This window comes from Trichosurus vulpecula, chromosome 7 (assembly GCF_011100635.1).
Source record: "Trichosurus vulpecula isolate mTriVul1 chromosome 7, mTriVul1.pri, whole genome shotgun sequence".
Classification (NCBI taxonomy): Eukaryota; Metazoa; Chordata; class Mammalia; order Diprotodontia; family Phalangeridae; genus Trichosurus; species Trichosurus vulpecula.
Genome location: NC_050579.1, coordinates 186,083,794 through 186,101,651, shown reverse-complemented (window position 1 = coordinate 186,101,651; position 17,858 = coordinate 186,083,794). Strand labels below are relative to the sequence as shown.

The 17,858-nt window shown below is 40.2% G+C and overlaps 2 protein-coding genes across 4 annotated transcripts in view; one reads left to right on the top strand and one right to left on the bottom strand.

Moving 5' to 3' along the window:
• RARS2 (arginyl-tRNA synthetase 2, mitochondrial) overlaps positions 1 to 5,075 on the bottom strand; it is a 58,240-nt gene extending 53,165 nt beyond the window's left edge. Inside the window, exons 1-2 of one of the 2 annotated variants that reach the window (XM_036768750.1) lie at positions 4,904 to 5,075; positions 526 to 599 (exon numbers count right to left, since the gene is read on the bottom strand). In XM_036768750.1, coding sequence (XP_036624645.1) covers positions 526 to 599; positions 4,904 to 4,939 — 110 coding nt within the window. In that variant the 5' untranslated portion in view covers positions 4,940 to 5,075. Of the gene's footprint in view, positions 1 to 525; positions 600 to 4,606; positions 4,675 to 4,903 lie in introns of those variants that run through there. The other variant, XM_036768751.1, reaches the window with a different exon arrangement.
• A 96-nt stretch (positions 5,076 to 5,171) lies between these two features.
• Positions 5,172 to 17,858, top strand: part of ORC3 (origin recognition complex subunit 3) — a 128,323-nt gene continuing 115,636 nt past the window's right edge. For both annotated transcript variants that reach the window (XM_036768749.1, XM_036768748.1), the window contains exon 1: positions 5,172 to 5,257. In XM_036768749.1, coding sequence (XP_036624644.1) covers positions 5,234 to 5,257 — 24 coding nt within the window. In that variant the 5' untranslated portion in view covers positions 5,172 to 5,233. The remainder of the gene's footprint in view (positions 5,258 to 17,858) is intronic.

Genomic DNA, 17,858 nt, shown 5'->3' with positions numbered 1-17,858 from the left:
TTATTTTATTTGTTAACAGGACTCACAAACTCTAACGCTGTATTTTTTCTTTGTTCCAAATTCTAGTAAAAAACACAGCTTTACTGCTCTAAGAGAATAGCAGTAGAGACAACATAGGAAAATTACAAGAACTTGCCATAATACCCAGCATATAGGAGAATTATAGAATTTAATAGTTGGAAGGGCCTTCAGGGTCTATATTGTCTAAAGAATTCCCATTCTCACAGCCCAATCTCTATTTGAAGATATCCAATTAGGAGGAACATACGACCTCCTGAGGCAAACCATTCTCACTTTTGGACAGGACTAATTGTTCAAAGAGGGACTATAATTTTTCTGTACGTATATTTCTATTTTATAATGTCAATGAGGAAATGTTTTAATATATGAAATCTTACTTACATAGCTAGCTCCCTGGAAACTTAATCATTTTGTATACTGTAGCAGAAAATGTTTGCAAACATATACTATATCAACTAGAATAGTAGCATTTCAGTTTATTACAAGAAAAATAAGATACTTTACTCTTTTTTGGAGACCGGAACTGCAGATATTGACTTGATCAAGTTTTCTGGTGGAAGATCCAAAACTCTGGAAAGCTAAAATCAAAATAAAGTAAAAGTCAGTTCAAAATGACTGTTAAAATATTCTCTTTCCACAGGGTCATCATATTCAGTCACAGACTACATGTGCACAACTCCAATTTTAATTGACTGATAAAAAGAAATTTCATTCAACAAGAATATCCAATGTTAAATATTTCATAACAAAGTTTTATTAACAATAACAATCAAAAGCCAAAAATACTTTTAACGTTCAAGGGTATGACAACAAATGTTAGCAACATGACAATTTGGAAATCTGGTCTTTAAAAAGAAAAACAGGGGACAGCTAGGTGGCGCAGTGAGTAGAGCACCAGCCCTGGAGTCAGGAGGACCTGAGTTCAAAATCCAACCCTACCGGCTGTGTGACCTTGGGGCAAGTCACTTAACCCCACTTGCCCTGCCTTCCCCTTTCCAAAGGAAAAAAAAAAGAAAACAGTCTCAAAATAAAACTCACACCTCCAGATGGTAAACATGTCTAACTTCCACCATATTGCATCCACGTAGTTTTAATAAAAGCCATCTGATTATATGATGAAATTAATAAATGTTGGCTTGTGAAATCACTTTAAAAGGTTTTGAACTTTAAAAAATTTTGTTTTAATTTATTTTGAACATGAAACCAAGCACTATTCTTAACTGCCAAGATATTGTACCTGCTAATTCTGAAACCCTCTATGAAAACTTGGCTATATAAGATAGCCTTACCCAAGTCAACTGGACATTATTTCATCTGGTAAATAAGATGCGAACCTTGCTAACAAGTGATTAAGATTTCAAATGAATAAAAATAATTCTGAAAGAAAAACTAAACTGCTAGAAAAAACGCCATTTTAATTTCAAATTATGTTAATACTTAAGGTAATAACTTTTAAGTAAATGACAACGTCAACTCAAGCAGAAAAGTATTAAATTGAGCCACCAAAGGGTTTAGGGATAAGATAAAAGAGTTTCCATCAAAAGCTATTTAAAATTCAGTTTGGAATTTTTGTCCTTAATATTCATCATTAGAGGTTCACAGATTAAGGGAAAAACAAATCTCAAAAGCCTAAAAAGTCTAATACCTGAATTTTACAAGTGAGGAAACAGAACCCTATAGAGTAAATTACTTGTCCAAGGTCACGTAACAAATTTATTCCTATGTGCACACAGGCATACACAGACCCCAGAGGTAGTATTTTAAGAGAGGTTCCTACCCTAAGCAGGGAAGTTTTTCAGTTCAATTCAACAAAAATTTATTAAGTACTATATACAGAGTTCTGGAGTTACAACATGGAAAAATAATAGTCCTAGAACTCAAAGGTCTTATCACTGAACAGAACTAAGCAGTCATATAGATAAGTATGAACATACGCTACTGATCAAATACCTTCAAAAGCTCACCATGTTCTCATGCTGGATAAAGTACAAAATCCTTAGTGTGATATTAAGGACTCTAAAATTTGGCTACAACCTGACTTTTCAGCCTTACCACTACTTATCTACTTATTCCTCGTTCCAGCTAAATAAGACTACCCACCATTTTTTATTTTTTGCTTCTGTGCCTCTGTTCTCATTTCCCTGAACTTGGAAAGCCTTAACCATCTATATTTCTACCAATCAAAATCCCACCTGTCCTTAAAGGATCAGTTCAAGTGTCACTTCTTTCATACATCCTTCCCTGCTCCTGTCAACCATCGATCCTCCAATTCATGACACTTTCTTTTGTATCCCTTTTTAAAAAATTTCTCGTATTACCTTGTATTGTACTTATGTGTAGGGGAGATAGTTGCAAACACCAGAATGATAGTCAGTTCTCAAAACTCTCCTATTTATCTGTGTGTGTGTGTGTGTGTGTGTGTGTGTGTGTGTGTGTGTATGTATGTCAGATGGTCACTTGCCAAAAAGAATTTATAGAAGATCTTTAAAAAGTCTTTAAAAATCAAATGAGAGATGGAGGAAAAACTAAAACTAATCCAAGAAAAACAAGAAGGTTATGAAAGGAAAATCAACCAATTAGAAAAGGAGATCCAGAATCTCAAGGAAGAAAATGACACCTTGAAAATAAGAATCGGGCAAAGTGAAGCCAGTGAAATTATAAGAGATCAAGAAATAATTAAACAAAACATGAATAATGAAAAAATAGATGAGAAAGGGAAACATAAAAAAACAACAGATTTGGAGAATAGATCAAGAAAATATAAAAATAATTGGAGTAACTGAAAGTTAGGATCAAAAAAACCAATCTTGACACAATAATACAAGAAAAAATTAAAGAAAATTGTCCTGAAACACTAGAACAAGGCAGGGAAGTAGAAATAGAAAAAAATCCATTGAACACCAATTAAAAGAGATCCTATGAGGAAAACTCATAGGAATATCATAGTCAAGTTCCGAAATACCCAGCTCAAGGATAAAATATTAAAAGCATCAAGATTAAAACAATCTAAATATGATGGGGCTACAATTAGAATTACACAAGATCTAGCAGCAGAGACATTAAAGGACCACAGGTCTTGGAACACAATATATGGAAGAGCAAAAGACCTGGGGCTCTAGCTGAAAATATCATACCCTGCAAATTTAAGTATTATCTTGAATGAAAAAAATGAACATCTGACAAACCTTCAGACTCTCAAGACTTTGTTAAAAAAAAATCCTCAACTCAACAGAAGATTTGACATAAAAGAACCAAGAGAACTATAAGGTACGTACCACAAGGACTGACTATAAAGGATTCATAAGAACAGACTGTTTACCTTTTATATAACATAAAATGTATGCCTAACATTCTTATTAATAATTGTCGAATTCATAAGAGGGGGATAAACCTATGATATGAATTTAAAAAGTAAAACCATTCAGAAACAGCTAAAAAGAGTACCTATTTTATACAAAAGAGGTGCAAGAAGAAAGGATACAGAGGATTTAGATGAGGGAGGAGGGCTGGTAGTTCTGGTAACCTACTTTCATCGGGAATGGGTTAAGAGGGAACAATACATATATATACATATATATATAATATATACATATATATATTTAGAAGAGTATAAAAGTCTTCTAAATTTAGAAGAAATAAAATGGTAGGATATAGTGAGGGGGGAAGAGGAAAAGGGAGGGATTAGGATAGGGGAGGGATTTTTAGAGGGGAGAATGAAGGAATAGGTAAAGGGTTCTTAGATAAATGGGAATGGGAGGATAGGGGCGGGAGCCTTGGAGGGCAGAGTGGTTGGTGGAGGAGAGGAGCAGGCAAGTAATAAGAGGGCAAGGTAGTGAGTAGAAGTAAAGCAGAGGAGGCAGGAGGGATAGGAAACAAGAGATATGTACAAGCATAAAAACAAAGATCAAGAGTAGAGTATGTTTGGGAAAGTATATGTCTATATATGCACGTATACATGTATAAGTGTATGTATAAGTCTGTATGTGTATGTATATATCGAGAAACATATTTAAACCATATTGTAGCCTTCTGGGGGGGTGGGGGGAGGGAAAAAAAGAACAAAGTTAAAAAGTGCATAGCAGATAACAAAACACTAGAAAGCAAAGATGGACAATTCTCAATAGAAGGCACACTATTTATCATACAGGCTTTCTTGAACTGAAAATTTATTGTTACATATTTTGAATCCTCTCATGTTCTGCTATGCACATGACACGCTTTTTTTTCTTTCTTATTTTGCATTTAAGTTTCAATATTTAAGTTTATGATATGTTTTTGTTTCTTTATTCTGTATTTGTGTTCTGGTAAAATTTCTGACACCCAACGAACCCTTAACAAATACTTGAGGATTGGTTATTTAGTCTCAGGACTTGGGTGACAAGCCACGTTTCCAATCTCCCAGCCTAGAGACTGATACAGTCTGAACTTGAGAGAAGGGAGATGGCTGGAAACCGGGGTTTCAATGTTGGCCAGAGTGGGTGACCAGGGGCGCGAGTCTCCTCCTCACCCCAAAAGTGGGCGTTTCACCTTCCCAGTGTTGGAAGAAAGCAAATTAAAGCGCTCTAGAAATGTGAGTGGCGATTACCGTTCCCACTCCACCGCGGAGCGGTCATGGCAGAGGGCCAGGGAGAGGAGCGAGCCTCGCAAATAGACATGACAAGCTGCAAACCCGGTCCCTCGAGGCCCTTGGCCCCCGACACCGACTTCTCAGCGTCTTCAGCAGGAGGACGGGGCTCGGGACTTCGGGAGAGGCCTGGACGCCCCGAGGGGGGCGCATTGCCACCGGTGGTCTCCAAACCCCGTGGTGGGAGGCGCAGGAGGCGTCCCCGGGGAATCTGTCCCAGCCGAGCTTCCCTCCCCCACTTTCGGGTGGGCCAGGTACCTGAGAGGCGATGGACCTGCGGAAGGCGCAGGCCATGGCTCCACAGCTCGGGGGAGTCGTGACCCCAGAAAGTGAAAATGGGCCCACGCGCGTTAGACCTCAGCCCTTAGACCCCCACCCACCCAGTCCAGCGTTCGCCCCCCCCCGCCCCCTTCCAAGCGCCCCGCCCCCCAACCCCGAGAAACGCTATTCCGGAAGCAGACTCCGAACCAATCGCTGATCAGGCGCTCCCTTCCTCTCCTTCTGACCTTTCGCCCCGCCCCATCCGCCTGCCGCTAGGGAGCTCGGGACATGCCCAATTCCGCTTGAATCTAGCGGGAGCTGGGCATCATGGCTACCTCTTCGGTGTCCAAGGTGAGTGGGCGGAGGGGGCGCGTCTCCGGGCGCGCAATGGACGTACCACTAGCTAATTCCTCCACTTCTCGGCTACGCCCTCTTCCTTCACCTCTTCCCATCGCTGGGCCCTCTTTCTCACCTTGTACCTGGCCTGCGTCTGTTGGCAGTAGCCGAGGGACAGCGCAGCCGGGTGTGTACGGTGCCCGGCGAGGCCCACCGGGCAAGCAGTCAGGAAGACCTGAGTTCAAATTCGGCCTCAGACGTTTAGCACCGGTGTGACCACTGTTTGTCCCTTTTCCTCACCTGTGAAATGGAGATATTTGCAGGACTGTCGTGAGGATCTAATGAGATGATATTTATAAATCGCTTGGCACAGTGCTTGGAACATAGTAGGGGCTAGATAATCTCTTATTCACCCCCCCCCACCCCCTCCAACCTCCTTTAAGAAGCAGAGCCTTATTCTTAGCTATACCCACCCATCTTCTAGTAGCACCTGCTAAGACCCTGACAATCAAGGCCTTACATGCCCCCACTTCTCAGCCTTAACCCTAACCAGAATCCTAAGGAGATAGATTTAAAACTTTAAGCAAACGGAACCATCTTGTCCAACTTAACATTTTACAGATGACAAAACAGATCCGTGGAGGTTAAGCAACTTGTCAGAGGTCACACTGGTTAGGATTTGAACCCAAGGCTTTCTGGGTTCCACTGTACACAGAGGATGAAAAATAGAGTTAAATTCGCACCAAGTTCTTGGCATTCTGATTCGGTGTTACCTCCTTCAGGAAGCCTTCCTATAGCCTTCCTAGACTGTAAGCTCCTTGAGAGTAGGCACTGTCTTTTGCCTGTCTTTGTATCTCAGCAGCTTATAACAGTGACCAGCACATAGTAGACACTTGTCGTTTGTCTTTTGTTCCAGTAGAGGACCATGACATCAGGAAGGTGATGCCATGGCTGGTAAGCGAATTGGATTTGAGTGGGGGGGGGGGGCAAGTCACCAGTCTCACTCTCTCCTCCAGAGCTATCTGGGTCCAGTGGCAAGATACAAATCAGGATGCCTGGAGATGGCCCCGGATGCAGTGGGAGACCTTGTTTCACAGGTCTCAGTTTGACTTAGCGACTTCCAGCCAGAAATAGCTCTCTCCTCAAACTTCTTAGAGGACTTTCCTTTTACCTTCTCTTTTTTACCCTCATCTCACAGCCCAATTGAAAAGTTGAACCCTGGGTATGTATCAAACTATGCCAATTATAATTTAGGTGAACAGTAACAAAAACATGGTATTTGAGTGATATGTGGAAGGGAGAAGGAAGCACTGTGAGTGCTAGTCTTGGAGATTGAAGTGGGGAGGGAGTCTTTACGAATATGAGAGAAGAGAAAATTTTAGCTCTGTTCTGTGCAACATGTTTGCTTTTCAGGAACAGCAGAAAGAGTGTTGGCACTGGTGACTTGGGTCAAGGTTCAAATCCTGCCTGTGATGCTTGTCACGTATTTGACCTAGGGCACGTAACTTGGGCCCAGGTTTCCTTCTCTATAAAGTGGGGGAATTGGCCTCTGAGGTCTTTACCTGCTCCAGATTTTCTATCCTTTGAAATACTTTTAATACTTCACTTGGATAGGTCCAGGTTTTAACTACTCTAATTCCAGGGACCAGTATCTACTATGGAAGGTGCCTTAGGAAACAATATAAAATAGTACACATTAGGCATTTAATAAATGTTTGTTGATGATACAGGTTTAGGGTGGGAGTTGGGAATCAGTGGGCATGTCACACATGTGAAGAAAGAGGATCCAGGAAAACTCACTTGATGACTTTATGCCATTCTCCATTCCCTATTTGCTCTTGCTTCTTCCCCCAATTCTCTGGCCTGCCTTGTGGAAGTCTTCTTTTGGGATATAGTCTAAACTCCTCCTTTGGTGGATGGTGTTGTATATCAGTCAGTCTACAGCATTGTATGTTTAGCATTATACTGGGTGGTGACAAATAGAAGCAAATAGTAGAATAGCTAGACCTTGCTTTTAAAATTATTTTATTTTTAATGTAACTTTTATTTAAACTTTTGTCAATTAACAAGCATTAATTTTTCTCTTCTTATTTTCTCCATCTCCCAAATTGGGGAGTAGGGGAGATTTTTTTTAAACAAATATGCATAGTCAGGCAAAACACATTCTTATACTAGTCATATCCAAAAATGTATATCTCATGTTGAACCCTGAGTCCATCATTTCTGTGGCAGGAGATGGATACCATGCTCCATCATTATACTTCTGGAATTGTTTTGTTGATTGAATTGATAAGAGTTTTAAAATCTTTACTTCAGCCAAAGCATAATATATTTTGCTCCAGCCCCTTATTTCACCTCTGAGTGAGTTATGTTTAAAGTTTTGGATCCTGCTTTCTTATCCATTCTATCCTCTTTTGTTTTATGGGTGAATTCATCCCATTCACATTCACAGTAATGACTATTAATTGTATATTTCCCCTATCCTACTTTATTGTACTTTTTCTTGTCTTTTTCCCTTTTTTTTTTTTAATAAAAAAAGAGGGTGATAAGGGAGGAGTACGTTTAGCATCAGTACTTTAGGTTTGGTGTGACCCAGATTCTACTTCTCTGCCTTACTTCTCTTTTCCTCACCCGGAGACCACCTACAGTTTCTTTTCTTTTAAATCCCACCTTTTCAATCCATCTCCTTTGTTAGAGTTTGTTTTGCTTGGGACTAGTACCTCCCTTAATTTACCTTCTTATTCTGACTTTTTCCTTTCTTCTTTCTCCTCCTTTTTCTCTGTTAAGTGAAATGCATTTCACTACCCAACTCTGAGGGACATAGGTGATGAAGTGGATAGAGCACTGGACTTGGAATCAGGAGTTCAAATGACGAGTTCAGATCTAGTCTCAGACATTTACTAATGGTGTGACCCTAGGCAAATCACTTAACCTCCATTTACTCACCTATTAAATGAGCTGGAGAAGGAAATGGCAAACCATTTCAGTATCTTTGCCAAGAAAACTCCAAATGGGGTAATGAAGAGTTGGATGTGACTGAAAAAAATGACACAACAAACCCATCTGTGTGTGTGTGTGTGTGTGTGTTTGTTTGTTTGTGTTTTCTGCCCTCCTTTGACTACTTCAGATGAAAGGTTCCAGTTGTCCCCCCCACCCCTTCCTCCTTGTCCTATAGTCATCTATTTGCCCACTCTGACTATGCTTTCCTTTCTCTTCTTTTTCCCTGATGGTATATTCCTCTTATTCCTTTAACATCATCCAAAACAACAAAACTACTCTCAGGCTCTTTGCCTAATTAGACTTCCTCTATGACCATCCAAGATGATGATAGACTTCTGATGGGATACATGAATTATTTCCTCAAAATGAAAATAATTTGTCCTCTCCCCACAGTAAAATGAAAATAATTCAACCTTGTTTATTTTCTTAGGATCCTTGTTTGTGTTTTCATTTTTATTTCACAGTTTCTCTGCTACTCTGGTCTTTTCACCAGGAATGCTTGGAAGTCCCCTATTTAATTAACCATTCATTTTCCCCCTCTAGGACTATACTCAATTTTTCTGGGTAAATTATTCTTGGCTGCAAACCTATATCCCTTGCCTTCTAGTATATTATATTCCAAGCTCTCTTCTTTAAAATGGTGGCCACTAAATATAATGGATCATTCTGACTATGGCGCCTAAGTACTGAAACTCTATTTTTCTGACTGCTTGCAGTATTTTTTCTTTGACTTGGAAGTTCAGGAATTGATGTTCCTGGGAGTTTTCATTTTGGAGTTTCTTTTAGGAGGTGACATGTAGATTTTTTGTGTTTCTACTTTGCCCTCTTGTTCTAAGAAATCAGGGCAGTTTTAAGATTTCTTAAAATATGATGTCTAGGCTCTTTTTATTGTCATGGTGTTCAAGTAATCAAATGAATCTTAAATTATCTCTTCTTTATCTGTTTTTCAGGTCCATTATTTTTACTATGAGATACTTATATTTTCTTCTTTTTCATTTTGTTTAAATATTTCTTGTTGAATTATGGAGTCATTGGCTTTCATTTGGTCAATTTTAATTTTTTAGGGAGATAAGGTTTTATACCCCTTGTGCCAGGCTGCTGATTCTATTTCCAGTTCTTTCTTCCACAGTTTCACTTCTCTTCTATTTTTAAAATTTCATTCCTCATAAGGACTCATTTCATTCATAAAAAAAATTTCTTAACTCCTTTTTTTTTATGCCTTTGCTTCATTTCTCCTAGGAATTCTAGTTGAATTTATACCTAAGGTGTGTTTTTCTCTGAGGCTTTGCTTCAGTTTTAGAGTCATTCTCTTTTTCTAGGTTTGTGTCTTAAGCTTTCCTATCACCATTAATAGCTCTTTATGGTGGGATACTTATTTTGTTTGCTCATTCTTCCAGTCTGCTTTCTGACTTTGGACTTTATGGTCTCTGAGCGCTCCTGGGGAGAATGTGTGTACTTGTCCTGCTGCTGCTTTCATGGGGGTATTCAGTGTTGTGTTATTCCAGGATCTCAGAAACAGCTCAATCTGGGGACTTAAGCTTTCAGTGCTCCCAAAATAGTCTAATCTAAGGCAAAGTCTAATTCTTTTTTTTTAATTGATGAGGCTTGCCCAGGGTCACACAGTTAGTCAGGAGTCTGAGGCTAGATTTGAACTCAGGTCCTCCTGACTCCAGAACCAGTGCTCTATTCAGTGGGCCACTTGGCTGCCCTCAAAGTCTAATTCTTGCAGCAAGGGCTCTCCCTCCCCCCCACCCCCACCATCCCATCATCCCCTCCTGTGCTCTTCAAGTTTCTAATCTGGGTTTGCATTTGAGCCACATTCTTGTGGCCTTGTCCCTGGTTGGAGTTCTAATAGATTGTTGCAGGACATAGCCATTATCAGCCTACTGGGAAGTGACTTTAAAAATACAGGCTTCCCTTTGGTTTAGGATTCCTCTTCTGATTATTCTGCTTTAGGCTTCAGCCTGGGCTGGAGGCTTGAAGTGAGACTCCCTGCTTTTCTTTGCTGCTGAGGTTGGAAGCCACAGTTATTGTTTGTTTTTGAACTTGTTCGTTGCTCGGTATATAGTCTAGGGCCCAAGACTGCTCCTCACTCTGGAATACTACTCCTTGCCACAGGTCCTTTCCTAAATCCACCCCTAATTGCTGCTCAGAACTAGGTAGTTCTATCGCCAATGCCATACCCACAGGGGCTGCTATGAATATGCAGGCGTATTCCCAGGTCTGAATCGCAAGATACAACAGACTGTCCCCATGGAAGAGGAAACTAAAACATTTATTCCAACACCAGGAAGCCAAATCCCTCATAGCAACAAAGGAATCTACAGGTCATCAACCCTAAGCCTTCCCTCCATCAAGCTTCCCCACAAACAGGCTCCTTAAGCAAAATCCCTCGTCTCTCACTCACTCTGCTGCTCTGCCTCCTCTCTCTCTGAACTCCAACTCCCTCCAACTTCCTTCTCCGCCAGTTCAGGCTCCTCCCACCACAGGCTCATGTGTCTCAGGCTTCCATGTGACTCAAGCAGGTCACATAGGCCTATTAATGGGCAAGAAAGATCTTCCCATTCCCGTTAACAATATTCCTGTTCCATTAACAATACAGTAGTAAACAACAGAACTCATTTGCACCTTTTCCTATACCCTATACCAAGTCTTTGTGGCACTGGTGCCAGTTCTTTCCTTGATGTACAATCTTAACCCTCTTTCAGGCCCGGTGCAGGAATGCTCTGTATGGTGTGCTCCTGAGTAGACTCTGTCCCTAGTATCTCCCTTTGCTGACCTTGGCTGGAAAAGTGACTCACTTTGACTTTTTCTTACATTATCCAGTCAGTACTTGGTCAGGTGAGTTTTCTGCGTATTTGTAGAGGAGTTGTGGTAGAGAGCTCAGCTGTACTTCTTTCTGCTTCTCTACTATCTTGGCTTCCCCCTCACTTCAAAGGAGTTACCAGTGGGATGAAGTTAACTAAGAAAAGACACCTGGGGAAGTGAGCTTGGAATCCAAACCCAGTTATAAAACTGTAATCATACTTGGAAGTCTAATCCTTACCACCTGGGTTATTTCCCTTTGCGGTTTTTGTTTCTTTCCATCAAAGAATATGTTTACTTCAAATCTACTTTTACCTTTGTATAGCACTTTTATTTTTCACATTGCTTTGACTCCATTATTGAGTTTGCTCCTCACAATAGAATTCTAGAATTTTGGAGTTGGAAGGGATCATTAACGTCTTCTTTTCCCAAAAATTTCGAACACATGCTTGCACTGTTAATTCCCTCTGCAATATATGATCAGCTTATCTCTGCCTAAAAATATTCAATGATAAGGAGATCACTACCTGCTGAGACAGCTCATTCCCCTTTGGGGAATTCTTTTTGTTCTTTTTGCTATTAAGGATTTGGATTTTTTTTATACCAAGCTGAAGCCTGAATTTTCTCTGAATCGTCTCATTACTTCTTGGCCTTTAGCTCCAGGCAGAACAAGTGTAGTCCTTATTCATGATAGCATTTCAAATATTTAAAGATAACTAGAACCTTAGTTTACAAATAACCTGGTTTATGTATGCTTCGCAGGATGAGGAAAAATTTTTCACAAAACTTGTCTTGCAGGACAAACAAAAATTTGCAGTATGAACATCATGATTGGACTTGAAAAAAAATCCGAGTCAAAACATGAAAGTGATTCTAAAAAATGAAAAATAAGTGAAGGTAGTAGTGTTAGTCTTACTTTTACTGAAAGTAGCATGAGAAAGAACATTCCTAACGTTGAAATCCCTAATGTTCTCATGGAAGGAGATTCTCCTTCAAAGCAATAACCCTGGCCTGGACCAGGGGAAATGGTTCAGAGAGCTCAATCTGGGATGGGGAGGGCTGCACTCACCCACTCTGAATGTATTTATTCCTGATTCAGAATACCAAGTTAGCTTAGATTCATGGACCAGAAGGGGGCCAGCTTGAACATGTTGCTGCCACTTCTTTGAAAAGGATGCCCTCTCCCCCTTGTTCGCAGGCTGTGGCCTGGGCCCTCCTGGCAGCCCCCCACCCCCACCCTGAGCACCTCCTTCCTGCCATCTGAGTTGAGGTGGGAGCTGGGAGCACCCCTCCCCGCCCAGCCCCTGCTGCCCAGCCAGCCCACATGACCTGGTCTTATACTTGAGCCCCTGCTCATCGGGGCCTCCTCCACACCGGGCACCCAGACTGGCTTGATGCTCCTCAGTATCATGGCCAAGTAAAGAGAACAGATGTGGGGTGCGAGAGTTTGGGGTTTTTTCTTCCTTTTGTCACTTTAAAGACCAAAAATGTGTGCTTGCAGCCAGGTGACTCTCACTGGTTTAAATGTACAAAGATCCCAAATAAATCTACGTGTCAGTCACAGCCTCAGAAAAAAAGAATTGTTTTATTTTTGGTTTATATTGAGTACTAATCGTTGCTATTGTATTTCAGGTGCATTTGGGACAAAAAACTTACTTAAAATTGTAAATAATTATTTTTATATGAATATTTTTGGGGACGTGGTACTGATCATCTGACTTTACGTTATTTCCTATGGGAAAATTTGCTTGGCAATACGAACAAATGCCATGAGGAACAGAATCTCAGAACGAATTAAATTCTTAAACCGAGATTCTACCGTAGTATCCACATCTTCTACTCCTTCCCAATCCACTGCAAAGAAAAACAACAGCAAGAACCCAGTCTACTCCTTTTGAAATATTCTTAATTCTTTCGATGATCTTCTTAAATCGTGATTTCCAGTCCCCTCACAATCTGAGCTGCCCTAATTTGGACACGTTTCTACTTTTCAATATGCTTTTTAAAAAGTGACAAGTAGAAGGGAAAAATAGCATGGCTCTAGCTTTGGCAGATTCATGCAGAATGAATTGGAAATGGAAAGACTAGAAAGGAAAGACTTGTTGCCTGAAGAGGGGGCAGAATGCCTAGCTCCCACGTACCCATGAGAAACTGCAGTAAGTGGCTTCTTCCATCCCAAACTTGTACAAATCTTTAGCCAAAAGTCCATTGGCAGCAGATAAGGGAGTCCCCCTAGCAAGTGTGATGAGAGACAGGACATGTGTAGCCTGCAAGACAGGAGGCAGCAAAAACAGCAGGATCCCCTTTTATTCTTCTCCTTCTCCTCCATGAAAGCCCCAGGATGAGGATTTTCAAAACCACATGGAGTGGGGACCTTCAAAACCCCCTAGAGCAGCAATAGGTAGTGACCACTGTGGTACCACAGAACCCAGCTGGCCCAGGGGCTCTGAGGTCCTTAACATGCTGTCCTGAGATTCTAGGCATCTGAAGACCCAATACTATGAACATCAGAGATCTAGGAGAAGCCTAATCCTGGGAGGTGCAGGTCAGTGCAAGAAGTCAGGGGACCCAGAACTAGACCAAGCAGAGTTCACAACTCACTTGAAAGTTCAGCAGGGAGTGCAATTTGGCCTTTGCACAAAGCCACAGTTCAGCAACTAAAGTTGGAAAAATGAATAATTCAAAAAACCGCTACCAAATTTCAAAAATCATTCCAAATCTACAGATCTGCAAAAAGGAAAATGTAACTCTAACATTTCAGCAGCAATTCAAAGAAAAAAAATTCCACAAAGATGACATGAATGCCTAGAAGACATGAAGAGATTAAAAATGAAATAAAAGCTCTGGAGGAAAGAATTGGAAGGAAAATAAGTAGCTTAGAAAAGAAAATGGTAAACCTCTTATCCATGGGGCAGCTAGGTGGTGCAGTGAATAGAGTGCTGGAATTGGAGTCAGAAAGAACTGAATTCAAATCTGGCCTCAGACACTTACTAGTTGTGTGACCCTGGTAAGTCATTTAACCCTATTTGCCTTAGTATCCTCATCTGTCAAATGAGGTAGAGAAGGAAATGCCAAGCCACTGCAGTATCTTTGCTAAGAAAACCCCAAATAGTGTTAGACAAAGAGCCTGAAACAACTGAACAACAATAACAATAAAATCTGACCCAAGAAATGGGTTCCCTGAAAACTGGGGCATACCAAACAGAAATTAATGACTCTGTGAGACAGCAAAATTACATCAAAATCAAAAGACTGAAAAAATAAAAGAAAATATGTTATCTGATATTAAAACAAATGACTTGGAAAACAGGTCAAAGAGATGATTCAAGAATCATTAGACTCCCTGAAAATCATGACATTATAAAGGCAGAATAAAGATCTGACACTTGGTTGGATATTAAGGTAAAGGAAAAGAGAGGGATGATTTCAGGGCTACAAACCTCAGTGACTAGAAGGATGATGGTACACTAAACAGTAATAGGGACTTTAGGAAGAGGAGAGAGTTTTGGGGGGCCTAGGGATGTTGTGAGGAAGATGAATTTTGCTTTGGACATGTTGAATTTGAGATTTATATGAGACATAGCCATTTGAAGTCTAAAAATTAGTTGGTAATGCAGGACTAGAGTTTAGGGGAGAGACTAGGGTTAGGTAGAAAAATCTAGAAGTCAGATGAATAGAGTTGGTAGTTGAAACTATGAAACCTGATGAAATCACCAACAGAGAAGAGAGCCCAGGGCAGAGTGCTGGGTACATTTGTGTACAGGATGGGTACAGGATGATGAACCATCGAAGGAGACAGCTAGAAAGGTTGGAGGAGAACCAAGAAAAGTCAATGTTAAAGAAATCCAGAGAAGAAAGAATATCCAAGGACAGAGTGGTCAACATCAAATGTTCCAGAGGGATCAAGAAGGATGAGGACTGAGAAAAAGCCATTGAATTTAGTAATTAAGATCACTGGTAACCTCGGAGAGGGCATTTTTCAATTAAGTGGTGTTTTCAGAAGCCAAATTGCAAGGGAGGCAGGCTAGACAACAGTTCTTTTGAAAAAGATCTGAAAAAGCTCATTATGAGCTTTTACTGTGTTGGCTCATGGCTCTTGAAACCATGAAAGTCATAGTTTTCAATAAGGCACTCAGAAAAGTCCATGTGATATAGGGTAACTTTAACAGACATAGTGTCTGTAAAAAGAGGTGATAGTCCTACTGTAGTTTACCCTATCTGAACCATATCTGGATTATTGTGTTCAATTTAGTAAAGACAATGAAAAATTGGAGGGTATATCCAAGATGAATTTGGAGACTGGAGACACAGGAATATTAGTTTAAAGATTTGCAAGGATCTAGACTGGAGTAGAGCCGGGGGGAGTGGAGAGCATAATAGCTGTTTTAAGTATCAGTTTTTTAAGAGGGATTAGATTTATTCTACTTGACCCTAGAAGGCACAAATGAGAGCAATGGGCAAAAGTCCTAGAGAGGTCAGTTTCAGTTCAGTGTAAGGAAAACTTCCTAATGATTAGATCCTTCCAAAAGAGGAATATACTGCCTTGCTAAGGTAGCAGGTTCCCCTTCCCTGGGAGTCTTCAGGTGGAAGCTATGTAACTATTTGTCCATGATGTTGGAGTGGTAATTACTCTTCAGGTGCAAAGATTCAGTAAACCCCAAACTCTGCAGTTCTGTGAAAATACTAGATCTACCTTTCACCTTCCACCAGCTATCTCATGTACTATGTGTAAAAATTCATTTTGAGTGGGAGAAAAAAAATGAGCTCATAAGAAAGGAAGAAAGTTTAAAGAATGAGTAGGGTTTGAAAGCCAGACCAGACATGGAAACTGTTCAGGAGGTTTAGTTTATGGTGAGTATGAGATTTTTAGGAACTGTCTGTCTGATAGAAGGGAATAGCCTGGCTGATAGAGTATCCTCTAGTAGATATATAGTTGCTTAGGGGTATACATAGGGCAAATAAAATCAGAAACTAAGATGTTTCTGAAATGAGGGCCTAGGTGAGGCAATGGAGCTACACAGATTCTGAATCACTGGGTGAAAATTTACCAGAGTTTTCAGGAAGATGGAGGAATGAAAAGCCACAAGAGTCCCTAATGTATCAGCATTTCCCTCAAAAATAGCAAAAGAAATGACAGAAAGAAATTTTTGACCAGCCTAGATTTTGATTCTTCAAAGATTAGGCTCTTCCATGACTTGCAGTTATATAACATTGTTCAGAGAGTACTACTGTTAAAAAGGTGAAATTTCTGCCTGAGAGCAGCTTGAGATCAATGAAAGCACTATGCAGATTACCAAAAACAATCCATCATGTTTTCTTCCTCTTACTCATTTCTAGACCCTGCTTTTTGTCTTGTGTGACTGTCTTTAGGCATTTGAATTGATTCTTGTATGAGTTTTCCGTCCAATTATATAGTATAGTCTAGATAATATTCATTCTCCATCTACTTGGTTTTTCCTGTGTGGATAATTAGGCCAATTCGTTTGAGTGATTATGAATGTTAGTTAGGAGATAACAGAGTTTAGAGGCAATTACCATAATCCCCTCCACAAATAGCATTGAAAATTGTCACCATCTATAAAGAATTCCTCTTTCATTTTTTTTTTGTTGACTATCCTTTGTGAGAGTGTTGAACAATTTTGGCCGTTATGTATCTGTTTCATGCCTCACTTGATGTTGACAGTCAAGATTCTTGAACAAATTATATCTTTTGCATTTATGATTTTAATATATGCATGGGAGACACCCTGTTGGGGAAGAGTGTTTAGGGTTACATTTTACTTTACCAAAGCAAATGCTTTTTAAATATAATCCAGAGTAAATACAGTGGAATCTTGGATTATATGCCCTGCTCACATTATTGAGGATGCTGTAATTTGCAAAAGCTCAAAAGCTTGCTTCCTATTTTCATCAAACATGCCGTTGATGCACGTTTAGATCATTCTCATAAGGAGTTTATAGAGTTGAGATAGTAGGCATATGGGTCTGTAGGTCTCTCAGTCCCATTTATTTATTGTGCAGAGGGGTTGTGTTTGTGGGATACTTTTCATGCTTTACTTTCCAAGGAAGCTTTCTTCAATTCAAATTTAGTATATGGAAATGTATTAAGTGTGACCAGTTGAACTTGATCAGGTTCAATGATGTAAACTTTGTTCTGCCTTCTAAAACTCCCTGGATATTCCCTTGAGAGAGTATGGGGAATACTTTTAGCTTGGGTACTTATTGATATCTCATTAAATATAATTTGATTGTCAGGCAATTAGACCTGAATAGTTGGACTTGAGCTTACAAAAGCAAGTAGACAGATGAATGAATGAAAAGGCATTTAAGTACTTACTATACGTCCAATCCAGTTCTTGTGGAAATCAGGGGTCCAGAGGGAGTTGAGCGTAGTTACTGTCCAGAGGATGTTATTGGGCCACTAGGAGGGTAAGTCTGCTTACTCATATAGCCCTGCCTGGAGAACTCTTTCTGCCTCAAAGATGATACATGTGGAGAGGAAGAGGCAGAACAGTAAAGTAGTTCTCAAAGAGGGAACCACATGTTCTAAAGGACAGCTGAAGCCGGGGGATCTGTAGAGTGGTACACATTCCTAGAAGCACCCTTCTGGAAATTGGAGAGTAGGTTTCCTGGACAACCTTGTGTTGCTTCCTTTGGACAGCTAAGGTATAGTAGTTTCTTGAGGGGAGGTTATTCCTCTGGATATACCTTCTATATATACTTGATCTCATTCAATGCTCTTCCTGTCTTTGTTTCCTTTATTTCCATTTCTTTTTCTTCCCCTGGCATCTTGGAGACTGACATGTTAGTC